The sequence below is a fragment of the Corythoichthys intestinalis genome, chromosome 4, assembly GCF_030265065.1.
Source record: "Corythoichthys intestinalis isolate RoL2023-P3 chromosome 4, ASM3026506v1, whole genome shotgun sequence".
Taxonomy (NCBI): domain Eukaryota; kingdom Metazoa; phylum Chordata; class Actinopteri; order Syngnathiformes; family Syngnathidae; genus Corythoichthys; species Corythoichthys intestinalis.
In genome coordinates, this window is record NC_080398.1 from 44,969,268 (window position 1) to 44,995,937 (window position 26,670).

Consider the following 26,670-nt stretch of genomic DNA (forward strand, 5'->3'; position numbering starts at 1 on the left):
AGTTGTTGTATTTATTTGAAATACAGTGAAGATGAATGGGAAAGTGGCTGTTTTCCCCCAAAACATTCAGATAAACACTATATGTTTTCATACCCTCCACAAAAGTCTGCCTACCTTGCCAAGTCAACCAGAATAACCACGTGGAGAAAGAATAGAACTGCTTTTGAAAAAAAATCTTAAAGTAATCTTAATCGGGCAGTATGTTATGTATGTATACTATGTTGACGGGAAAAAAACACATCATCTATCTATCTATCTATCTATCTATCTATCTATCTATCTATCTATCTATCTATCTATCTATCTATCTATCTATCTATCTATCTATCTATCTATCTATCTATCTATCTATCTATCTATCTATCTATCTATCTTAGCGGTAAGACGTTGGATGGAGTCTTATTTCCCGTGCTCGGCGGCTCATGTGTTTCTTGTAACTCGCTAGGAACTCTGCTGCTCTCTGTGAACTCTGAACTCAGCCGGAACGCGCGCGGCTCTAAAGTGTCTGTCACGTGACTGTGACGTAGCCGGTAACGCGCTCGGCCAAATGGACACACAAGTACGATGGGTGAATAATGTCAAACAACAAAGGGTCACCCCACAGGTCCCCCCAGAATTCACCCACACAGGACGCCAGGCGCAACCCGAATCAAAAGAACGGAATGCATGAGTTGCTCTGCCGGGGCGTCAGTGGAAAACGACCGAACAGACGGTCAGGCGGCCGTCCAGGACGCCGGATGCGGGAAGTCTGAGCAGAACAGTCTGGAGGACGCCCAGGATGCCAGGCGGCGGGCGACCAAAAGCGACGACCAGGATGCAAGGCGGTGGACGACCGAGCAGGATGATCGGGCGCCCGTCCAGGACGAGGAGCGCGTCGCGCAGCTCCGCCCAGGCGAGGCCGGAGAAGCGGACGCCAAGAGAGGCGGCACGCGTTGCTCAGCTGCGGTCGAGGAAGAGGTCGAGACGTGCGACGTCTCGGCGGAAAGACTATGAAGTGCTGTGCTCTGACCGCCGTCGAGTACCCGAGCGCGGCTACCACGTGGTAGAAGCGGATGGTGTCGTTGGAAATACCACGGAGGACGAACTGCTCCTCCGCGAACGCGAACAACGCGGCCGCAGAAGACTCATTAAACGTCGCCAGCTCGAAAAAGCTAGCGTCCGCCATTGCTTAAAGTGTTCAAAAATGCCTCTGAGACTTCAGCGAGGCTCGTCGGGGTCACCAGGGTAAGCGGTAAGACGTTGGATGGAGTCTTATTTGCCGTGCTCGGCGGCTCATGTGTCTCTTGTAACTCGCTAGGAACTCTGCTGCTTTCTGTGAACTCTGAACTCAGCCAGAACGCGCGCAGCTCTAAAGTATCTGTCCGTGACTGTGACGTAGCCGGTAACGCGCTCGGCCCAATGGACACACCAGTACGATGGGTGAATTATGTCAAACAACAAAGGGTCACCACACTATCTGTCTGTCTGTCACGACTTATTGCAATTAACTCCTAGCATGCGACTGCTATGAGTGATAACCTTGATTTTTGTGCTTTACCCAACATACCCTTTTTTATTCAGTGTTATTACAGGTTTTACCAGAAATTTGAGTAAAAGCAAACAATTTTTTGAATTTATATATATATATATGTGTGTGTGTATTTTAAGACGTGCTTTTGGAAATGAACTCTTCTTATGTAAATTGTGTTTCCTGAAAAAGGTCACTCAAATATAATTATTAACAACCACACATTAATTAAAGTTACAGTGAGACCCCTTCAGACCCGCAGTTTTACTGATGGGGAAAAAAATAATACAATCTGCCCTGATTTTTACTCAAACACCACAACAAAGTGCAATTTTTTGGTTTGGTTATTTAAAGTTTTTATTGGTCATTTTTTATGTTAATGTGTTTTTGATGACAAACGGGCACTTTACGTTATTCGTTTTGAAAGAGCCAAAAATAGCAAAGAGGGCTTCTCACTACTCATGATTTGATTTCAATGGGTAAAGTTTCATACAATCATCTCCCAGAAGTGACAATTGCAACTGAATTCACTGTATTTATTGGTTTAGAGATGCGCACGCATCATGTCCTCCTGCAGCAAGTCTGAAGGGGTTAAAACATATTGACGTTCACAGCTGGCGCGGGAAGACTGATTAAGCACCGCCCAATGCATTGCAGATGAGAACAATTGAATGAGAGGAGGAAGTGCAACTTTTGGAAAGTCACCCTGATTAAAGTACATATACTACCTGTTTTAACGCAGAGGTAAGTGTTATTTTGACCCAATATACACTCTCCTTGATTGGAGTGATGGTATAGTTAAAAATAAAACGTTTAAAATAAGCAGCTTCGTTGTGATGGTAGCATTTAGCACATAATTGGCCTTGCTCTGAGGCGCACGTAATTTAACCAACTAATTTAGCATTGTAGCGATAGCGATTTATATAAGCATATAAGACAACTATGCTATGCAGTTAGTGCAGAAATTCAGTGCCGGTATGTATGTGCTGCAAGGACTTACTTTAGTGAGCTAGCTTAGCATAGTAGCCAAAACGTTTTTATTGAAGCACCTCTATGCAAACTAGCAATATGCTATGTAGGACATTAACGTATACCCTCTTGCGTGGACAAATTTAACAAGATAGTTTTGCATTATAGTGTAACTCTTTTATAAAAGCGCTAAGAAAGCTATGTAATGCAGCTACATTGTTTAAAGAAAATTACAAATTGGTGTGGCAGCAGGCAGAAATTTAGCCTATAATACCAATAATGTGTAAAATCATTATATTTTATTTTTTAGAATTGGCAATGCCTTCCCTGAGAAGCAGGAAATCACCAAAACAGGATGCCATTGAACATGCTTTAATGGGTCTGGATAAGACTCTCGAGTTGGAGAAGAAGTACATCAGTTCTTTTAAAGGTACTGTATGGTATTAAAATGTTCACTGAGATATACTGTAAGTTATTGTTTTTGTTTTACTGTATCCGAGTTGACTTCTTAGCGTTTTAGTTCAAGTCAGACGTGTCTAAATCTCAAAGAGTATTTATTTAGATTTTTTTCAAATTATTTAAATGTGGCCTTGCATTATTTTTTTCGGTGATATATATATTTTTTAATCGCCTTATGTCAGCGGTCGGCAACCCGCGGCTCTAGAGCTGCATGCGGTTCTTTAGCACTGTCCTAGTGGCTCCGTGGAGCTTCTTGAAAAATGTCTGAAAAAGATGGGGGAGGTAAATATATTTTTTGTTTTAATATGGTTTCTGTAGTAGGAAAATCATGACACAAACATTTATTCAATTCATTAATATTGTGATGAAGTTCAAAGTTGAGGTAGCATCGTACAACAGAGTAGTCACGTGGTGCGTCATTCTCAATAGGATGCACTGCAGGAAAAATAAACATTTAATGATAAAGGCTCATGATCTATTTGTAGCCAACTTAGTCATTTTGGTCATTGGCTAACATATCTAATATAGATTCGTACAGCATGTATTGCCTTCATTATAAGGCTAATATGTAATTTTTTGCGGCTCCAGACATGTTTTTTTTTTTTTTGGTTCAATATGAGTCTTCATGAGTCAACATTTTGGGTTGCCAACCCCTGCCTTATGTCATTTTATGAGGTGCGCAAGGCAATTTTTGTGGAAATTGCTTAAAATTTACCTTTTCAAGCAACTTTATGTAGTAACTTCATGCTCCTGAAAACAGCCAAATTCTCATCGTGGCTGACTGTATTGCTGGCTAACCCTATGCATGTAACAGTGCCAAAAATTGGAAATCCGTATATGGTTAACTTTAAATGACCATTGGGTATAGGCATGGGCCAAAATCAGTTTCTTACCGTATGATAACCTTGAGTACAAATATTACGGTATCAAAATAGAAATCTAAAATGCATTATTTTGATAATTTGTTTACATTATTCATGTTTTCTCAAACAATATGTAGAATATTTTGTACTGAAAAAAAATGCTCAGACCAAGTTTAAATTGTTGAATCGAGAACTAACAATATTGCATCACTGGTGAGCTATTTTTAAAACTGTCGACTACTTATTTGTTTTTTGGGGGGCAGGGCACCTGATGACGACGGGCACCATATTGGTTACCGCTGTTCTACAAACATAAAAACTAAAAACCACTATAACAAACGTAACTCTTATTCCCTGCCCGAAACACTGGGATCCCAAGCTTATGCCATTTTAGCAGTGCATATTTGTTAACAATTGACTGTATGCTCGTGTCGATGTATTCACATTATCAACATTCAACAGTATGTTGTGCTAACCGACCCATTTACAGTACGTCATCAATGTCATCGACTACTTGGGACGGCTCTATACGCAATTACATTGAACAACTGTGTTGTGTGCCTAAGATTCGTATTAACAAAACAGCATGTCCTTCGGCTTTGAGAAGCTGATTTGATTCCTGCGAACTGTCAACACCATAAGCTCAGCGAGAACGTTTGTTAGGGTTTAAAAGCAGCCAATAATATTGAAATAGCTCATCTAACAATCGGATAATTAGACATTTTAAAACCTTGGTATCCTTTGAAACTAGTTATCAGCCCATGTCTGAATATATGTTTTTTTTTTTGTTTTTTTTTAATATAAAGGGTAGTAACAATTTTGTCCACATTTATCTCCTATACTGCGATGTATCGTCAAATGTTCAATCTTAATTCTATTTTTTTTTTTTTTTTTTTTTTTTTTTTTTTTTCCCCAAACACCAGGCTATTCAGGTAAACAAATTATTTTTTCACTAATTTTCCTAATTTTCCAAACAACGGTTTGCACTAAACAACTTGATAACAAACCAATCCAGTTGTACACAGATATTACAAAAACAAAAGTATATATTTCAACAAATCCAGAAACAGCAGAAGCATATGTACCACAAATAGAATGTTCTGCTGGCTGTTGCAGGACGTTAATGATAAGATCATCATACAAGAGTGATATCTGGAATATGAAATTTTTTTACATTAACTAGTTCTACCTTTTTTTTTTTTTTTTAATCTTAATTAGGCCTGAACGATATTGGAAGAAACATTGCTGCGATTTTTGGGGGGATTGCAATATATTGTGATATTAAAAATACTTATTTATACCTATTTTTTTAGCATTGGAAAGAGATATTAGACATGTTTTTCACTTTTTTCCCCCAAAGTATGCTTTAAAAAATGTATCTAAATATTTTAAAAAATGGGTTTTAAGCATTTCAAATGAAATAATGATGATCAGTTTTAAATGTAACTGTCCCACCTAATCATTTTTAAACAAGAATAAAGTACTGTAGTAGACAAATGCTTTGCTTTAGTAAATGCTTCTGTTTATCTACCTTGGCTGCAGAATCACTTTTGGCGTTCATTTCCAAGACACAACAGGTGTACAAAGAAAACCCCTTAGAAGACCGGCTACCTCGAACGTTTCCACACACACACATTCATTCCAACGCACGCTTCCTTCTTGCAAGAAGTGCTTAACAAGTTAAACAATGACTGAAACATCTGGTGCATTTGAAGTCCGCTTCAGTGGCAAGATCAAACACAACCATCGTTAACTTTAATAAGCAACTGTGCAGAGGAACATAGAGCTGGGAGAGGGATGGAGGGAGCACGAGTGACACTAAAGCGATCAGCTCGGGACCGAGAAAGCATGAACCAACATAAATTTGTGGATTAAAAAAAATAAAACTATCGCTCATATGCACTTCGCGATGGAGATGTTTAAATGATATATCGTTCAGGCTTAATCTTAATACATTGCCCTGTTATTGTATCGTGACCAGGAATTGTCAAATCCTCAAAATGGGGTGACTCCGATTTAGGTGCAAAAATGTGATCAGGGCATTGTAGAGTAAATGGTGGTACAAATGATGATCTTGCTACTCTTTTTTTTTTTTTTTTTTTTTTTTTTTTTTTTTTTTTTTTTCTTTTCTTTTCCATAGTAATTGTGTCAAAATTATGAAGATGAAGCTACAAACCTTTGTTTTTGTTCATACAAGGTCGAGGAGTATTTACCAAAGCCCCTTTCAGGAAAGAAGATTTTGTGGTGGAGTACAGAGGAGAATTAATAGATTGGGATGAATCCCAAAAGAGAAAGATGGACTATGGAACAGGAAGAGTCTTTGTCTTTGATTTCCGCTGGCAAGAAAAAACTTGGTGGTGAGGCTAAGATTGCAGTTATCAGATTTTTATTTTTTCATGCATTCAGTGTTTTAACTGTTCAGGTGAAAATCAATGCCATAAGACATAAATTGTCTTGAGAAAAATCACTTGATCTCTGAGGATATATATGTTATTATATATATATTATAATATGACCCAATTGTGCATTTCCCTTCCCCTTTTAAATGTGTATATACTGTATATTCTATATATTTTATATATATATTTTTTCATATTGTCTTTTAAGCATTGATGCTGCCAAAGAAGATGGCAGTCTCGGAAGACTGGTCAATGATGACCACAAGCACCCAAATTGTAAAATGAAGATGATTGTGACAGAGGGCAAGCCTCACCTGTGTTTATTTGCACAAAGAGACCTTGACATTGGTGAAGAGATAACTTATGACTACGGACCAGCGGACTGGCCTTGGAAGAAAAAGGTTTGTCAAATAAGTATCAGACATAAAAATAACTTGCAACAGAGCTTTGGTCCCTCAAATGTTGGGGTTTCCAGTTTGTTTTCATTTTATGGTAAACAGGTTGACTGTTTGTAGGCTAACCACAAACTAATTTAAAAGTTGTTTTCCTCCTTATCACATGATCACATCAATAGAAATTGTATGTCTCCATTTGCGGATCAGGACAAAGGACAATCGACTGTGACGAAAACTGCTGAGAGTGAAATTTCCAGGACCAGAGAGCAGCCTCCACAATCTAAAGACTCGGATATGGAGGTATGCATAGCATGTGCTTTAAAGCTGCAGTTTGTCTCATATTGGTTAATGGTTTATATTACTTCTCCACTTGTTGATTAGGTTGGAGGAAGCCATTCCACTGTGACTGAATATTCTGAGGTTGGGGTCTCCAGAACCAGAGAGCAACAGTCTCCGAAATCTACACACGCTGCAATGGAGGTATGCATCGCTTGTGCTTTAAAGCTGCAGTTTGTCTGACTTCAGCCAATTGTTCGAGACTTGAAATACAGTCCAGCCCAGCCCAGCTTAGTGTGTGTGTGTCAGGTTTTACAATGTTTGTGGGGACCCCGTAAAGTTATTTATTTAGTTTTTAAAAATACTATTTAATAACCTGTTTCATCATGAGTTTATTGAAATAATAACAGAAGTTGTATATACCCTTAGTCTTAAATAATCTACAACATTACCAGCCACTGCAGCTGTTAATTTGGGAGACGTTTAGGACATGTCGGGCACTGATGTGGTCCCTAACACGTTATTGTTTTCATTAAACCTCAAATGAATAAAATGCTAGTCAAAAAGAGAACAAATGCATCACGATAAAAGTGATTTTGAATCGGCCATAGTGAGTGGATTCAACTGAGTTATGGATTTTTGTTGTTGTATATGGCCTAATCTTAAAATGCATAGAGATATACATTTGATGTTTGTTAATGAATTATATTCTCAACTTGTTGATCAGGATGGAGGAAGCCATTCCACTGTGACTGAATATTCTGAGGTTGGGATCTCCAGAAACAGAGAGCAACAGTCTCCGAAATCTACACACGCTGCAATGGAGGTATGCATCGCTTGTGCTTTAAAGCTGCAGTTTGTCTGACTTCAGCCAATTGTTCGAGACTTGAAATACAGTCCAGCCCAGCCCAGCTTAGTGTGTGTGTGTCAGGTTTTACAATGTTTGTGGGGACCCCGTAAAGTTATTTATTTTGTTTTTAAAAATACTATTTAATAACCTGTTTCATCATGAGTTTATTGAAATAATAACAGAAGTTGTATATACCCTTAGTCTGAAATAATCTACAACATTACCAGCCACTGCAGCTGTTAATTTGGGAGACGTTTAGGACATGTCGGGCACTGATGTGGTCCCTAACACATTATTGTTTTCATTAAACCTCAAATGAATAAAATGCTAGTCAAAAAAAGAACAAATGCATCACGATAAAAGTGATTTTGAATCGGCCATAGTGAGTGGATTCAACTGAGTTATGGAATTTTGTTGTTGTATATGGCTAAATCTTAAAATGCATAGAGATATACACTTGATGTTTGTTAATGAATTATATTCTCAACTTGTTGATCAGGATGGAGGAAGCCATTCCACTGTGACTGAATATTCTGAGGTTGGGATCTCCAGAACCAGAGAGCAACAGTCTCCGAAATCTACAGACGCTGCAATGGAGGTATGCATCGCTTGTGCTTTAAAGCTACAGTTTGTCTGACTTCAGCCAATTGTTCGAGTCTTGAAATATAGTACACCCAAGCCCAGCTTAGTGGGTGTGTGTCAGGTTTTACAATGATTGTGGGGACCCCGTAAAGTTATTTATTTTGTTTTTAAAAATACTATTTAATAACCTGTTTCATCATGAGTTTATTGAAATAATAACAGAAGTTGTATATACCCTTAGTCTGAAATAATCTTCAACATTACCAGCCACTGCAGCTGTTAATTTGGGAGACGTTTAGGACATGTCGGGCACTGATGTGGTCCCTAACACGTTATTGTTTTCATTAAACCTCAAATGAATAAAATGCTAGTCAAAAAGAGAACAAATGCATCACGATAAAAGTGATTTTGAATTGGCCATAGTGAGTGGATTCAACTGAGTTATGGATTTTTGTTGTTGTATATGGCCTAATCTTAAAATGCATAGAGATATACATTTGATGTTTGTTAATGAATTATATTCTCAACTTGTTGATCAGGATGGAGGAAGCCATTCCACTGTGACTGAATATTCTGAGGTTGGGATCTCCAGAACCAGAGAGCAACAGTCTCCGAAATCTACACACGCTGCAATGGAGGTATGCATCGCTTGTGCTTTAAAGCTGCAGTTTATCTGACTTCAGCCAATTGTTCGAGACTTGAAATACAGTCCAGCCCAGCCCAGCTTAGTGTGTGTGTGTCAGGTTTTACAATGTTTGTGGGGACCCCGTAAAGTTATTTATTTTGTTTTTAAAAATACTATTTAATAACCTGTTTCATCATGAGTTTATTGAAATAATAACAGAAGTTGTATATACCCTTAGTCTGAAATAATCTACAACATTACCAGCCACTGCAGCTGTTAATTTGGGAGACGTTTAGGACATGTCGGGCACTGATGTGGTCCCTAACACATTATTGTTTTCATTAAACCTCAAATGAATAAAATGCTAGTCAAAAAAAGAACAAATGCATCACGATAAAAGTGATTTTGAATCGGCCATAGTGAGTGGATTCAACTGAGTTATGGAATTTTGTTGTTGTATATGGCTAAATCTTAAAATGCATAGAGATATACACTTGATGTTTGTTAATGAATTATATTCTCAACTTGTTGATCAGGATGGAGGAAGCCATTCCACTGTGACTGAATATTCTGAGGTTGGGATCTCCAGAACCAGAGAGCAACAGTCTCCGAAATCTACAGACGCTGCAATGGAGGTATGCATCGCTTGTGCTTTAAAGCTACAGTTTGTCTGACTTCAGCCAATTGTTCGAGTCTTGAAATATAGTACACCCAAGCCCAGCTTAGTGGGTGTGTGTCAGGTTTTACAATGATTGTGGGGACCCCGTAAAGTTATTTATTTTGTTTTTAAAAATACTATTTAATAACCTGTTTCATCATGAGTTTATTGAAATAATAACAGAAGTTGTATATACCCTTAGTCTGAAATAATCTTCAACATTACCAGCCACTGCAGCTGTTAATTTCGGAGACGTTTAGGACATGTCGGGCACTGATGTGGTCCCTAACACGTTATTGTTTTCATTAAACCTCAAATGAATAAAATGCTAGTCAAAAAGAGAACAAATGCATCACGATAAAAGTGATTTTGAATTGGCCATAGTGAGTGGATTCAACTGAGTTATGGATTTTTGTTGTTGTATATGGCCTAATCTTAAAATGCATAGAGATATACATTTGATGTTTGTTAATGAATTATATTCTCAACTTGTTGATCAGGATGGAGGAAGCCATTCCACTGTGACTGAATATTCTGAGGTTGGGATCTCCAGAACCAGAGAGCAACAGTCTCCGAAATCTACACACGCTGCAATGGAGGTATGCATCGCTTGTGCTTTAAAGCTGCAGTTTATCTGACTTCAGCCAATTGTTCGAGACTTGAAATATAGTACACCCAAGCCCAGCTTAGTGGGTGTGTGTCAGGTTTTACAATGATTGTGGGGACCCCGTGAAGTTATTTATTTTGTTTTTAAAAATACTATTTAATAACCTGTTTCATCATGAGTTTATTGAAATAATAACAGAAGTTGTATATACCCTTAGTCTGAAATAATCTTCAACATTACCAGCCACTGCAGCTGTTAATTTGGGAGACGTTTAGGACATGTCGGGCACTGATGTGGTCCCTAACACATTATTGTTTTCATTAAACCTCAAATGAATAAAATGCTAGTCAAAAAAAGAACAAATGCATCACGATAAAAGTGATTTTGAATCGGCCATAGTGAGTGGATTCAACTGAGTTATGGAATTTTGTTGTTGTATATGGCTAAATCTTAAAATGCATAGAGATATACATTTGATGTTTGTTAATGAATTATATTCTCAACTTGTTGATCAGGATGGAGGAAGCCATTCCACTGTGACTGAATATTCTGAGGTTGGGATCTCCAGAACCAGAGAGCAACAGTCTCCGAAATCTACAGACGCTGCAATGGAGGTATGCATCGCTTGTGCTTTAAAGCTACAGTTTGTCTGACTTCAGCCAATTGCTCGAGTCTTGAAATATAGTACACCCAAGCCCAGCTTAGTGGGTGTGTGTCAGGTTTTACAATGATTGTGGGGACCCCGTGAAGTTATTTATTTTGTTTTTAAAAATACTATTTAATAACCTGTTTCATCATGAGTTTATTGAAATAATAACAGAAGTTGTATATACCCTTAGTCTGAAATAATCTTCAACATTACCAGCCACTGCAGCTGTTAATTTGGGAGACGTTTAGGACATGTCGGGCACTGATGTGGTCCCTAACACATTATTGTTTTCATTAAACCTCAAATGAATAAAATGCTAGTCAAAAAGAGAACAAATGCATCACGATAAAAGTGATTTTGAATCGGCCATAGTGAGTGGATTCAACTGAGTTATGGATTTTTGTTGTTGTATATGGCTAAATCTTAAAATGCATAGAGATATACATTTGATGTTTGTTAATGAATTATATTCTCAACTTGTTGATCAGGATGGAGGAAGCCATTCCACTGTGACTGAATATTCTGAGGTTGGGATCTCCAGAACCAGAGAGCAACAGTCTCCGAAATCTACAGACGCTGCAATGGAGGTATGCATCGCTTGTGCTTTAAAGCTACAGTTTGTCTGACTTCAGCCAATTGTTCGTGTCTTGAAATATAGTACACCCAAGCCCAGCTTAGTGGGTGTGTGTCAGGTTTTACAATGATTGTGGGGACCCCGTGAAGTTATTTATTTTGTTTTTAAAAATACTATTTAATAACCTGTTTCATCATGAGTTTATTGAAATAATAACAGAAGTTGTTTATACCCTTAGTCTGAAATAATCTTCAACATTACCAGCCACTGCAGCTGTTAATTTGGGAGACGTTTAGGACATGTCGGGCACTGATGTGGTCCCTAACACATTATTGTTTTCATTAAACCTCAAATGAATAAAATGCTAGTCAAAAAAAGAACAAATGCATCACGATAAAAGTGATTTTGAATCGGCCATAGTGAGTGGATTCAACTGAGTTATGGAATTTTGTTGTTGTATATGGCTAAATCTTAAAATGCATAGAGATATACATTTGATGTTTGTTAATGAATTATATTCTCAACTTGTTGATCAGGATGGAGGAAGCCATTCCACTGTGACTGAATATTCTGAGGTTGGGATCTCCAGAACCAGAGAGCAACAGTCTCCGAAATCTACAGACGCTGCAATGGAGGTATGCATCGCTTGTGCTTTAAAGCTACAGTTTGTCTGACTTCAGCCAATTGCTCGAGTCTTGAAATATAGTACACCCAAGCCCAGCTTAGTGGGTGTGTGTCAGGTTTTACAATGATTGTGGGGACCCCGTGAAGTTATTTATTTTGTTTTTAAAAATACTATTTAATAACCTGTTTCATCATGAGTTTATTGAAATAATAACAGAAGTTGTATATACCCTTAGTCTGAAATAATCTTCAACATTACCAGCCACTGCAGCTGTTAATTTGGGAGACGTTTAGGACATGTCGGGCACTGATGTGGTCCCTAACACATTATTGTTTTCATTAAACCTCAAATGAATAAAATGCTAGTCAAAAAGAGAACAAATGCATCACGATAAAAGTGATTTTGAATCGGCCATAGTGAGTGGATTCAACTGAGTTATGGATTTTTGTTGTTGTATATGGCTAAATCTTAAAATGCATAGAGATATACATTTGATGTTTGTTAATGAATTATATTCTCAACTTGTTGATCAGGATGGAGGAAGCCATTCCACTGTGACTGAATATTCTGAGGTTGGGATCTCCAGAACCAGAGAGCAACAGTCTCCGAAATCTACAGACGCTGCAATGGAGGTATGCATCGCTTGTGCTTTAAAGCTACAGTTTGTCTGACTTCAGCCAATTGTTCGTGTCTTGAAATATAGTACACCCAAGCCCAGCTTAGTGGGTGTGTGTCAGGTTTTACAATGATTGTGGGGACCCCGTGAAGTTATTTATTTTGTTTTTAAAAATACTATTTAATAACCTGTTTCATCATGAGTTTATTGAAATAATAACAGAAGTTGTTTATACCCTTAGTCTGAAATAATCTTCAACATTACCAGCCACTGCAGCTGTTAATTTGGGAGACGTTTAGGACATGTCGGGCACTGATGTGGTCCCTAACACATTATTGTTTTCATTAAACCTCAAATGAATAAAATGCTAGTCAAAAAAAGAACAAATGCATCACGATAAAAGTGATTTTGAATCGGCCATAGTGAGTGGATTCAACTGAGTTATGGAATTTTGTTGTTGTATATGGCTAAATCTTAAAATGCATAGAGATATACATTTGATGTTTGTTAATGAATTATATTCTCAACTTGTTGATCAGGATGGAGGAAGCCATTCCACTGTGACTGAATATTCTGAGGTTGGGATCTCCAGAACCAGAGAGCAACAGTCTCCGAAATCTACAGACGCTGCAATGGAGGTATGCATCGCTTGTGCTTTAAAGCTACAGTTTGTCTGACTTCAGCCAATTGCTCGAGTCTTGAAATATAGTACACCCAAGCCCAGCTTAGTGGGTGTGTGTCAGGTTTTACAATGATTGTGGGGACCCCGTGAAGTTATTTATTTTGTTTTTAAAAATACTATTTAATAACCTGTTTCATCATGAGTTTATTGAAATAATAACAGAAGTTGTATATACCCTTAGTCTGAAATAATCTTCAACATTACCAGCCACTGCAGCTGTTAATTTGGGAGACGTTTAGGACATGTCGGGCACTGATGTGGTCCCTAACACATTATTGTTTTCATTAAACCTCAAATGAATAAAATGCTAGTCAAAAAGAGAACAAATGCATCACGATAAAAGTGATTTTGAATCGGCCATAGTGAGTGGATTCAACTGAGTTATGGATTTTTGTTGTTGTATATGGCTAAATCTTAAAATGCATAGAGATATACATTTGATGTTTGTTAATGAATTATATTCTCAACTTGTTGATCAGGATGGAGGAAGCCATTCCACTGTGACTGAATATTCTGAGGTTGGGATCTCCAGAACCAGAGAGCAACAGTCTCCGAAATCTACAGACGCTGCAATGGAGGTATGCATCGCTTGTGCTTTAAAGCTACAGTTTGTCTGACTTCAGCCAATTGTTCGTGTCTTGAAATATAGTACACCCAAGCCCAGCTTAGTGGGTGTGTGTCAGGTTTTACAATGATTGTGGGGACCCCGTGAAGTTATTTATTTTGTTTTTAAAAATACTATTTAATAACCTGTTTCATCATGAGTTTATTGAAATAATAACAGAAGTTGTTTATACCCTTAGTCTGAAATAATCTTCAACATTACCAGCCACTGCAGCTGTTAATTTGGGAGACGTTTAGGACATGTCGGGCACTGATGTGGTCCCTAACACATTATTGTTTTCATTAAACCTCAAATGAATAAAATGCTAGTCAAAAAAAGAACAAATGCATCACGATAAAAGTGATTTTGAATCGGCCATAGTGAGTGGATTCAACTGAGTTATGGAATTTTGTTGTTGTATATGGCTAAATCTTAAAATGCATAGAGATATACATTTGATGTTTGTTAATGAATTATATTCTCAACTTGTTGATCAGGATGGAGGAAGCCATTCCACTGTGACTGAATATTCTGAGGTTGGGATCTCCAGAACCAGAGAGCAACAGTCTCCGAAATCTACAGACGCTGCAATGGAGGTATGCATCGCTTGTGCTTTAAAGCTACAGTTTGTCTGACTTCAGCCAATTGCTCGAGTCTTGAAATATAGTACACCCAAGCCCAGCTTAGTGGGTGTGTGTCAGGTTTTACAATGATTGTGGGGACCCCGTGAAGTTATTTATTTTGTTTTTAAAAATACTATTTAATAACCTGTTTCATCATGAGTTTATTGAAATAATAACAGAAGTTGTATATACCCTTAGTCTGAAATAATCTTCAACATTACCAGCCACTGCAGCTGTTAATTTGGGAGACGTTTAGGACATGTCGGGCACTGATGTGGTCCCTAACACATTATTGTTTTCATTAAACCTCAAATGAATAAAATGCTAGTCAAAAAGAGAACAAATGCATCACGATAAAAGTGATTTTGAATCGGCCATAGTGAGTGGATTCAACTGAGTTATGGATTTTTGTTGTTGTATATGGCTAAATCTTAAAATGCATAGAGATATACATTTGATGTTTGTTAATGAATTATATTCTCAACTTGTTGATCAGGATGGAGGAAGCCATTCCACTGTGACTGAATATTCTGAGGTTGGGATCTCCAGAACCAGAGAGCAACAGTCTCCGAAATCTACAGACGCTGCAATGGAGGTATGCATCGCTTGTGCTTTAAAGCTACAGTTTGTCTGACTTCAGCCAATTGTTCGTGTCTTGAAATATAGTACACCCAAGCCCAGCTTAGTGGGTGTGTGTCAGGTTTTACAATGATTGTGGGGACCCCGTGAAGTTATTTATTTTGTTTTTAAAAATACTATTTAATAACCTGTTTCATCATGAGTTTATTGAAATAATAACAGAAGTTGTTTATACCCTTAGTCTGAAATAATCTTCAACATTACCAGCCACTGCAGCTGTTAATTTGGGAGACGTTTAGGACATGTCGGGCACTGATGTGGTCCCTAACACATTATTGTTTTCATTAAACCTCAAATGAATAAAATGCTAGTCAAAAAAAGAACAAATGCATCACGATAAAAGTGATTTTGAATCGGCCATAGTGAGTGGATTCAACTGAGTTATGGAATTTTGTTGTTGTATATGGCTAAATCTTAAAATGCATAGAGATATACATTTGATGTTTGTTAATGAATTATATTCTCAACTTGTTGATCAGGATGGAGGAAGCCATTCCACTGTGACTGAATATTCTGAGGTTGGGATCTCCAGAACCAGAGAGCAACAGTCTCCGAAATCTACAGACGCTGCAATGGAGGTATGCATCGCTTGTGCTTTAAAGCTACAGTTTGTCTGACTTCAGCCAATTGCTCGAGTCTTGAAATATAGTACACCCAAGCCCAGCTTAGTGGGTGTGTGTCAGGTTTTACAATGATTGTGGGGACCCCGTGAAGTTATTTATTTTGTTTTTAAAAATACTATTTAATAACCTGTTTCATCATGAGTTTATTGAAATAATAACAGAAGTTGTATATACCCTTAGTCTGAAATAATCTTCAACATTACCAGCCACTGCAGCTGTTAATTTGGGAGACGTTTAGGACATGTCGGGCACTGATGTGGTCCCTAACACATTATTGTTTTCATTAAACCTCAAATGAATAAAATGCTAGTCAAAAAGAGAACAAATGCATCACGATAAAAGTGATTTTGAATCGGCCATAGTGAGTGGATTCAACTGAGTTATGGATTTTTGTTGTTGTATATGGCTAAATCTTAAAATGCATAGAGATATACATTTGATGTTTGTTAATGAATTATATTCTCAACTTGTTGATCAGGATGGAGGAAGCCATTCCACTGTGACTGAATATTCTGAGGTTGGGATCTCCAGAACCAGAGAGCAACAGTCTCCGAAATCTACAGACGCTGCAATGGAGGTATGCATCGCTTGTGCTTTAAAGCTACAGTTTGTCTGACTTCAGCCAATTGTTCGTGTCTTGAAATATAGTACACCCAAGCCCAGCTTAGTGGGTGTGTGTCAGGTTTTACAATGATTGTGGGGACCCCGTAAAGTTATTTATTTTGTTTTTAAAAATACTATTTAATAACCTGTTTCATCATGAGTTTATTGAAATAATAACAGAAGTTGTTTATACCCTTAGTCTTAAATAATCTACAACATTACCAGCCACTGCAGCTGTTAATTTGGGAGACGTTTAGGACATGTCGGGCACTGATGTGGTCCCTAACACATTATTGTTTTCATTAATCCTCAAATGAATAAAATGCTAGTCAAAAAAAGAACAAATGCATCACGATAAAAGTGATTTTGAATCGGCCATAGTGAGTGGATTCAACTGAGTTATGGAATTTTGTTGTTGTATATGGCTAAATCTTAAAATGCATAGAGATATACATTTGATGTTTGTTAATGAATTATATTCTCAACTTGTTGATCAGGATGGAGGAAGCCATTCCACTGTGACTGAATATTCTGAAGTTGGGATCTCCAGAACCAGAGAGCAACAGTCTCCGAAATCTACAGACGCTGCAATGGAGGTATGCATCGCTTGTGCTTTAAAGCTACAGTTTGTCTGACTTCAGCCAATTGTTCGAGTCTTGAAATATAGTACACCCAAGCCCAGCTTAGTGGGTGTGTGTCAGGTTTTACAATGATTGTGGGGACCCCGTAAAGTTATTTATTTTGTTTTTAAAAATACTATTTAATAACCTGTTTCATCATGAGTTTATTGAAATAATAACAGAAGTTGTATATACCCTTAGTCTTAAATAATCTACAACATTACCAGCCACTGCAGCTGTTAATTTGGGAGACGTTTAGGACATGTCGGGCACTGATGTGGTCCCTAACACATTATTGTTTTCATTAATCCTCAAATGAATAAAATGCTAGTCAAAAAAAGAACAAATGCATCACGATAAAAGTGATTTTGAATCGGCCATAGTGAGTGGATTCAACTGAGTTATGGAATTTTGTTGTTGTATATGGCTAAATCTTAAAATGCATAGAGATATACATTTGATGTTTGTTAATGAATTCTCAACTTGTTGATCAGGATGGAGGAAGCCATTCCACTGTGACTGAATATTTTGAGGTTGGGATCTCCAGAACCAGAGAGCAACAGTCTCCGAAATCTACAGACGCTGCAATGGAGGTATGCGTCGCTTGTGCTTTAAAGCTGCAGTTTATCTGACTTCAGCCAATTGTTCGAGACTTGAAATACAGTACAGCCCAGCCCAGCTTAGTGGGTGTGTGTCAGGTTTCACAATGTTTGTGGGGACCCCGTAAAGTTTTTTTTTTTTTTAAATACTATTTGATAACCTGTTTCATCATGAGTTTATTGAAATAATAACAGAAGTTGTATAAACTCTTAGTCTGAAATAATCTACAACATTACCATCCACTGCAGCTTTTTATTTGGGGGACTTTCAGTACTTCCTGGCTCTCCTGGGGTCCATTGCACACTATATTGTTAGCAAACAAAATGGATAAAATACATCAAGATAAAGCGACTTGGCATCAGCTATACTGAGACAGTCAAACTGATAAAATAAATGTTCTCATGGATTGCTAATGCTTAAAAATTGGTAGAAAATCTGTAGCAAGTACAGTGAGGTGCAGAAGTATTTGCACTCCTTGTGAGTTCACCCCTTAAGTAAATAGAGGATTAAAATGTCATTCATAGATGCATTTCCACTTATGGAGATATAGTTTAAAAAAATAAATTTAAAAAACGCAACTGGCATTGTATGATTTTTCTATAATTCAATTATAATTTACTGGGGTTCATAAGTATTTGCCCCCCCCCCCCCCCCCCGAGAAAATCAGTGCTAATGTATAGTGCAGAAGCAATTACAGAGGCTAGATGCTTTCACATATGGAAACGGGGATTTTGGCCCATTCCTCCACACAAATCTTCTTTAGATCTGTTGGGTTTTGAGGCTGTCGTTGAGAAACAGTTTCAGCTCCATCCAAAAATTTTCTATTGGGTTTAGATATGGAGTCTGGCTTGGCCACTCCAGAACCTTGATGTGGTCTTTACCCAGCCACTCCTCGGTCAGCTTGGCTGTGAGCTTTGGATCATTGTCATGTTGGAAGGTCAGGTGGCGTGTGGGTGGTTTCTCATGGAGTTAACCTGGACTTTTTTTTTTCAAGGTAGACTGACAACTCTTTGAATGTCATTACTAAGGCTGTCCCAAACGACGAGCTGTCCATTTACCTCCATATTCACTTCAAGCCGGTAGATTTTTGTTTCCAGTACTGCTATCTTCTGGAGCAGTTTGTGGCAATCATCCATTGACAGGGGAGGCATGTTGCTGCTACTTAGCTTCCGTTAGCCGAATTCCTCAGTTCCAGTCGCGATAAGGCAGGCTTGTGTTCCAGTAAAGACAAAAAAGCACTCTAAAAAGGCTCAAAAATGCTCAAAAAGCCTTTGTTTAAATATAAACAAGATTAAAAGAAAATTGCAAGACTTGCTGAGTAATTTAGAGGTGATTAAAAATGATTAAAAAGATGATTGAAGCATGAGAAGCAGGAGCAAAGCAGAGAGATGTCTGCAGGGTAGCGAAGCAGCAGGAAGAAACAAACCCAAAAACATAGTAACCTTTGCTATGTTTGGAGGTCATTTAATGTTGTGAATCAACCGTTAAAGTTGATAAAATTGCTCCCGTTTTTGCATTAGTTCTCTTCTGTCTACTTTTGACATGTGAAAATTTTAAGATTGTTTCATCCTTTAAAGACGGACTCAAGTCAAGATTTTGCAGATTAAGGAGTATTTTAGATAAAAAGTTGCTTAGGTACGCTCGGAAGGTTTACTTCAACAGAGCCTTTCTGAAAAGTTTACTGCTCTAAAATGGCGGCTGTTTACGAACGCTACCGCGTCTGTCATTTCGCATGTAGTTCTATATGCATGGGTTATCTAGGCGTAGATTGTATGCTGTCGGTTACAGTCAGGAAATATTTAACCCGCCTAGCATCGCATTTGCTACAGCGTCTCAACAAAAACTCTTCCCTCTCCGTGTCTGACTTTTCTCGCGTCATTCAACCAACGTATCAACGAACATTCTCGTTGCAGAAACGGTGACCAAATCCGAACGGATGAAAAAAAAAAAAACGTAATGCACGAAAAATGTGCAGATTTTGAACGTAACGTACGGCTTACACATTTAAAAATCAGTGCTCACTTGTACAAATTACGACGAGACCGTACAACTTGACAGGTATGAAGAATTAAAGTGCACCGTCACAGTTAGGTTGTAGCACTCTGTAGCACGGGACGTCCAACTATCAGTGGTCAGGGCGAAACTATGTGCTTTAGCAAAATCATCTTCGATGGCTTTGCTTGCCATTTCATAAATGTTGGGGATTAGGTTGTTGGAGAAATATGTCCGCGAGGGAACAATATAACGCGGGTCAAGCGTGGCAAATAAATTAACGAAGCCCACTGTGTGTTTTCACTGGTGTCATCTTTGGGGTTGTCCTGCCCTGAGAAAGTGATATCTGTGTGAGAAAGTGATATCTGTGGGTGATGCCGGCTGAGGTGCCGGAGTCATGTCATAAAAGTGTTGCCATTAGCATGGGGAACAAGCGCTGAACAAAGCTTGCATTTTTTTTCTCTCAATAGTTTGTCTCCCTCCGCATTGTAGTCCACGGGGAAACCAAAATGTTGCCACACCGCAGATTTGAAAGACGCCGGTGCTTCCTCAAAATTCGGTCCCTCCACTCCTCCGCTCCCCATCGCTATTTGTTTTCTTTCTTGTTTCACTTACACTTCTCTCGTAAGCGCTCTCTGCATCTATTACACAGGTGCTTGACAGCGATCCGACATTTACTTGCGGGGCGGGAATTTCTCCACAGCGGTGCTTCATGTCACACACAGGCACACAGAGGCCGATCAATTCATTCCACAAGCGTTCAGAATACATTAATTGCAAAACCGAAAAGGCGCGGTTCATAAAGGCGTATTGAACCGTACTGGGCGAACCATACGGTTCGGCTTTGAACCGCAAACCGTTGCACCACTAGTGACTGCGCTTCAAGTGTTCGTTCATAGCCGATGTGCTACCATGGTATGTGAGCCCAGCTTAGCAAAGAGTACACACGGTGGCACCCTCCATATTTTCCTTGAAATAATTCCAGGCTCTGGCTATTCTGGTCCGGTTTTTGGGCTTTTTGCCACTTTCAGGTGTTACCAATTCTGCCCTTTTGGTAATTGGCGGTGTTTTTAACTCCTCGCCGTACTGACAAGTGAACCAGTGATTCACTTGGTTCGTTGTCGTCTGTTCGTCTGATTTCCTCCTCCGGAAGGCGGCGGCGTGCATAAAAACACCGAGAGGCGTCGGATAGCTCTTTAGATACTTTTATTGACCAAAACAAAAATGTGGGGGATGCAGCCACTCAACTCCGCGATACCCACAAACTTTTCCAACTCCCTCTCTCTCGCTCCCTCTCTCTCGCTCATCCACTTTCTTCCTATTTGCTCAATCTGACATTGGCGGTCACATTGAAATAACAGCGGCCCCCTTGGAGGTGCCAGTAACAACCGCTTGCATCGCGAGCGCCCGCCATTCTAAACTTTATCCGCATTAAAAAAAAATTTAACCCGTCATTACCCGTCGACGCAATTACGTCATCGATGACATCGACTAGTCGGGACGGCTCTAGTTATAACTATTGCTGATTCTCAGGGGTACAAATACTTATGAACCTCAATAAATTACAAATAAATTTAAAAAATTACACAATGTGAGTTCCGGATTTTTTTTAGATTGTCTGTATAAGTGGAAATGCATCTATGATTGAAATATCAGACCTCTACCTATTTTGTAAGTGGATGCAAATACTTCTGCTCCTCATTGTAAATATTGTCAACCTAAATCTCAACTTGTTGACAGGACGTACAGTTGAATGTAAGTGAATCTCCGGAATTTGAGATGTCAAGCACCACCGAGCATTCCTCTCTAGGACCTACGAAGTCAGAAGTGAAGGTACTTTTTGTTTTTCAATGTTGGATATATACCGTTTTTGATATTGGTGTGTAGACCTCTTTCCTCTGTGACAGTATTCAGCAATTCATGGTTTCTTTGTTCTTTAGAAATTGGATTCAAACCATTCTTTTCCCATGGACAAAAAAAACCTGCACAATATGGGTTTGGTTAACTACACTGATTCTGATGAATCCCAGGAGCTATCCATAAATCTTTACCAAAGTACTATCCCAAAGCTCAGGAGAACTAAATGTATGCAGGTCAACAGCACACTTAGCCGTTATCAGGTATGTATTAGGTAGAAGTGTGCAAAATTTCCGATTCTTAGATTATTCGCGATTCGGCCGTGGAAGATTCGAGAACGATTCACAAACATCCAAATTCCGATTATTGAAATATGCCAAGTAAAGCAGAAGTACGACACACTCAGCGCGCCGCGCGGTCTTCGGTACGCAATTAGGGACGGAGCGAGAGTAGCTAAACAACCTGCTTCTCATTACCCGGCCCCTCGGGTAACGCCAATGCTCAACTCACGGCTCTAGCTCAACTCATGCTACGAGATAAAAAAAAAAACAACAACATACCTGACTGCTGCCGAAAAGCTGCTACAAGCCACATTATGTTACGGTAGATATCATTTATATAGGACTAGATGCATTATAGCTTCGGTATCGTTACCAGCACATCTAAAAAAAAAAAACTAGATGCGGGCGTTAGTAACGGCCGCCATCTTAAAGCAGTACACTTCCCTGCAAGGCTGTTGTTGCGAACCTTCCAAGCGAACCTAATTAACTTTTTATCTAAAATACTCCTAAATCGGTAAAATATTGACTTGAATCTATCTTTAAAATAGTTTTAAAACTTTTACATGTTGAAAGTAGACAAAAGAGAAATTATGGAATAACAGGAGCAATTTTAACAACTTTAACGGTTGATTCACAACATTAAATTAATTGAAAGTAGTTTAAAGCTGCTGATATAGAATGGGGACTGGAGTTTTTTAATTTACTGTTATTTTTGTATATTTGTTTACTGCTATATGTTAACTTGATATTGAAACAGTAGTTTGGTTTAGCCTGAGAGGATTTTTGAACAATTTTGGAACTAATGTACAAAAGTAATTTAAAAAAAAAAAAAAAAGAGTGGGGTGCATCAATAATCGTTTTATAATCGAATCTGAGCCTCTGAATCGTAATCGAATCGTTAGGTGCCCAAAGATTCCCAGCTCTAGTATTGGGAATTGTGTTGAGTCTTTTCATTGGTCGTCTGCCTTCTTTCCTTTATAAGTTTTTTTTTTCTAGGTGGGAAATGAAATTGACGGTAATGGAGAGCTTCTTTACTCCACCTCAGAGGACAGTGGAGATGAATATATTCCAGGCACAAGTGAGGAATCAGATGAGAGTGAAGGTTTGCAATGTGTCGACTCTCTCGTTAAGAAGGATATCATCAAAGATTTGTTTCACCTTACAAATACCTCAAAAGCCTCCTCGATGCCATCTGTTATGCACGTTGATGGACCATCTCCTCAGCATATACCCAAACGTCAGTCCACCAAACGGAAACAAAAGTCACCCAAAAAAGGAAAAGGTAAGTTTCCTGAGATGTTTTTAATGTTGATTTCAATGTTTATTTCTCTAATTAACTTTTCAGATATACTGTATATATATTTTCATTTATTTTGGAAATGATATTGTGATGTGCTAGTACATTTACAGTGCTTGGGCTAGTTGACTGTGCACTACGCAACAGCCATATTTAGAACAGCGTGTCATGGACTAAATGACTTGACTAATTTGAAACAAATTTAATGATGAATGTTTGTTTTTGTAAAGGTCGACAACCGGTTAAAAAGAAGCCATGGAAGAAAGAGGTCTTGGCTGTTGAGAAGCATATGATGTCATTCATCACTACCTGCCGTGTTCCACGGAAGAGCGACTGCGATGACTGCCTTAAAAAGGAACAAGTAGCACTCAAAAACAGGCATTGGTCAGCAGTAAAATTTTACATTAAAAACAAGATCACAGATCTCAAAAGGAGAGTTTAGGGGGATGTAGGGGTTATATATGGTGACCCTTTTTATATTGCTATTTGTGCTTTGTGACCATCTCTACAGACCTCCGTGAAGTTGCCCCATCAGATGAAAATTTATATAAAAATGATGGCAATAGTTTGTGCGTTTTTTTTTTTTTTTGTGTCCTGCTATTGTTGCAATATTTCTCTTATAGGTTTGAGGTCAATCAACCTCCCATTTTGATTTAAAAAATGGTGTCAATTGTTTGTGCTGTAAAAAATTGTCGTTTGTGCTGCGATCGTTTTATAGATATTGAGATATTAATTTCGAGTGAAGACGTCATAACTCCCATGGCTGACGGAGCTTATCAACTCTCAATAACAGAGGGCTGTCCAAACAACTAGCACGAACGTATCAGGAACGAATGGCACTTCTGGTCCATTTTGCGGTTAATGAGGAGCTGAGGGTGACGTCATCACTCGTAATTCAAATCTCAAGCCCCCCCATTCACTACAAAATGGACCCGAATTCGTTTCTGCTCGTTATTGACACCCTCGTTATTGAGACTTGATACGCTCCGTGAGCCATGGGAGTTATGACATCCTCACTGGAAATTAATATCTAAATATATATAAAATGATACCAGCATAAACAACATTTTTTACAGCACAAATGATTGACATTTTCATATAAATTTGCGACTGATGGGGTGGAGGGACTTCACGGAGGTCTGTACAGATGGTCACAAAGCACATATAGCAATACACGAAGTGTCGTCCTTTTTTTTAACTTCTGTGTCATCCTTTTGAAGTTGTGCTGTGGCAATTGGGGTTCTTGCTTTTGCCAGTTTGCAATCGCGCTTTAGAAATTGGGGATCGTGTTGTGGCAGGTTGCATTCGTGCTTTTCTTTTGCAAAGTGTTTGGTCTTTTGCATTTTGCCTCACACCTCTCGGCCATGGTAGATATACACAAACTTAACTATCAATGGCATAACTGTTTGCACTTGTTTCGTCTGTTTTGAAGCGATACAGCAGTTAAGAGAGAATAAAGACGATGACTTACCTTGTGCATGTTGCACTTCACTGTTACTGGCTAAAACTTTTCGAACTATAACCCCCCCCTTCGACTTGCGGTTTACGGTCAAGTGTTGCCTATCTATGGATTTTTAGAACCTAAAGTGCACTCCTGCGGCTAAAAGTCGAGTGCAGCCTATGTAAACAACCAATTATTTGTAAATATTGCTGATTGTTTGAACCCCAAACTTTTGAACCGTAGTGTACAGTCTGAAATTCCAGTAAATTTTTATCCAACATAAGGTAGAATTTAAACTGTAAATGTATCGTAATTAATGCAGTGATATACAATGATCCCTCGTTTTTCGTGGTTAAAGGGGATCCCCCATTATAATCGAAATCGGCGAAGTAGATGTGTAGCTTATTTACATTAAAAAAAAAAAAAAATCTTTTTTGTGTGTGTTCAATGCTTTTACTCAGATTTAGCATTGGAAAGAGTATAGTTTACTATAACAGTATAATTCTTTAAATTCTTCATTGACTGAGTCCTCTCAAATCAACTTGCTGTTTAGCAAGCAAATATCAGCGATGGACTGAGGGCGCAATGTAGCGAGGGATCACTGTAGTTCTTATATGGCTATGCAGTGATTTATTTGAGCAATGCTAGAACAACCTGTGCAAAGTTACTACAGAAATTGAATATCAGAAGTCCAAGACAAAGAATAACTTAATGCCAAGAGGAAAAAAAAAAAGTTTTAAGGCACATTCCATTAAAATATTATGTGTCAGTTTTGACACATCAATGGTCACTGAAGAAAATGCACATATAAAAAAAAACTTAATACTACCTGGTCAATTAGTAGTTTTACGGCATGTTCTTCGGGTGACATAGAGTGGTTCCACAAAGTCACAATGATCTGACATTTGTGTGGGTGGTGTGCATTATTACCGTCCCCAGAAGTAGGCATGATCTGACGTTTTTCTAACTGGTACCCAGAAAGGGAGAAAAACAGATGGTGCGCATAGTTACTGACCCCAGAAGAAGGTATGATCTGACGTTTGTGTAAGCGGTACCAAGAAGAGAGGAAAAAGCGGTCAGTGTGTAAAGTTACTGACCCCAGAAGTAAGTATGATCTGAGGTTTGTGTAAGCGGTACCCAGGAAGGGATAAAAAACAGGTATTGTGTATCGTTATTGACCCCATAAGTGACGAAAACGAAAAAATGTCCCCATAAGTCGGTCTGTAGTCAGGTCGATGCCTCTATACTTTGTCTAAATGGAAATTTAAAGTGATTTTTGCATTGTACAATTTTCGAGGATGCTCCCTGATTTTTTTCAGCTCTCTACGACATTCAGAAAGGGTGGTCCCCATAATGCACGGTCTTGTCAGGTGTCCCTACAATGACAGAAAAACAAGGCTGTGTGTGTGTGTGTGTGTGTGTGTGGGTGGGTGTGTGTGAGAGAGAGAGAGAGAGAGACACAGAGACATATCCCTCCTCTCTCCCCATATACTACTGTAACCACTGATACCAGTGTGGGCTATCTATGAGTGAGTGAGTGAGTGAGTGAGTGAGTGAGTGAGTGAGTGAGTGAGTGAGTGAGTGAGTGAGTGAGTGAGTGAGTGAGTGAGTGAGTGAGTGAGTGAGTGAGTGAGTGAGTGAGTGAGTGAGTGAGTGAGTGAGTGAGTGAGTGAGTGAGCTCTATGTGACTAACAACACTGAAGAGCTTCTTTATATTATTGCAGGTACGTGTCTGAACTTGTGTGAAATATTGCTTGAAATGTGAATGACTGCTCATGACTGCTGAAGTGAGAATGGTACTGCGAAATATAACACTACATATTGTTTTCAATTTTTAAAAAATGCACAAAGCAAGCCTATCCACTTTTCCATGTTGATAAGAGTAATAAAATAAGTCAAGGGGCATTTATAATAGATAAAAAGTTGTGCTCAATGTGCGATTGATCGCGAGTTAACTATGACATTTGTGCGATTAATCGTGATCAAATATTTTAATTGCTTGACAGCACTAATATATATATACAGTATATATTAGGGCTGTCAAACGGTTAAAAATTTTAATCGAGTTAATCACAGCTTAAAAATTAATTAATCGTAATTAATCACAATTAATCGCAATTCAAACCATATCTAAAATATGCCATACTTTTCTGT

At 38.5% G+C, this 26,670-nt stretch overlaps 2 protein-coding genes and 1 long non-coding RNA gene across 4 annotated transcripts in view; all 3 read left to right on the forward strand.

Annotated features, from left to right (window-relative positions):
- Positions 1-26,670, forward strand: part of LOC130915211 (DENN domain-containing protein 3-like) — a 64,432-nt gene that overhangs the window by 32,581 nt on the left and 5,181 nt on the right. The window lies entirely within an intron of this gene.
- On the forward strand, positions 1,414-6,583 carry LOC130915213 (uncharacterized). The gene is made up of 3 exons (XR_009063067.1): positions 1,414-2,906; positions 5,996-6,155; positions 6,406-6,583. It is a non-coding gene; the product is annotated as an uncharacterized LOC130915213 (long non-coding RNA).
- Positions 17,004-26,028, forward strand: LOC130915212 (uncharacterized). The gene is made up of 6 exons (XM_057835078.1): positions 17,004-17,024; positions 17,543-17,641; positions 21,381-21,473; positions 21,581-21,760; positions 22,775-23,060; positions 23,306-26,028. The coding sequence occupies exons 1-6, from the start codon at positions 17,019-17,021 to the stop codon at positions 23,515-23,517; spliced, it is 876 nt and encodes a 291-aa protein (XP_057691061.1). The 5' UTR covers positions 17,004-17,018; the 3' UTR covers positions 23,518-26,028.

Bases quoted from the DNA above. Each gene is read 5' to 3' on its own strand.
- LOC130915212 (XM_057835078.1), top strand. The intron at 21,761-22,774 runs GTATGTATTAGG...TTTTTTTTCTAG, and splicing joins GCACACTTAGCCGTTATCAG to GTGGGAAATGAAATTGACGG. The intron at 23,061-23,305 runs GTAAGTTTCCTG...GTTTTTGTAAAG, and splicing joins GTCACCCAAAAAAGGAAAAG to GTCGACAACCGGTTAAAAAG.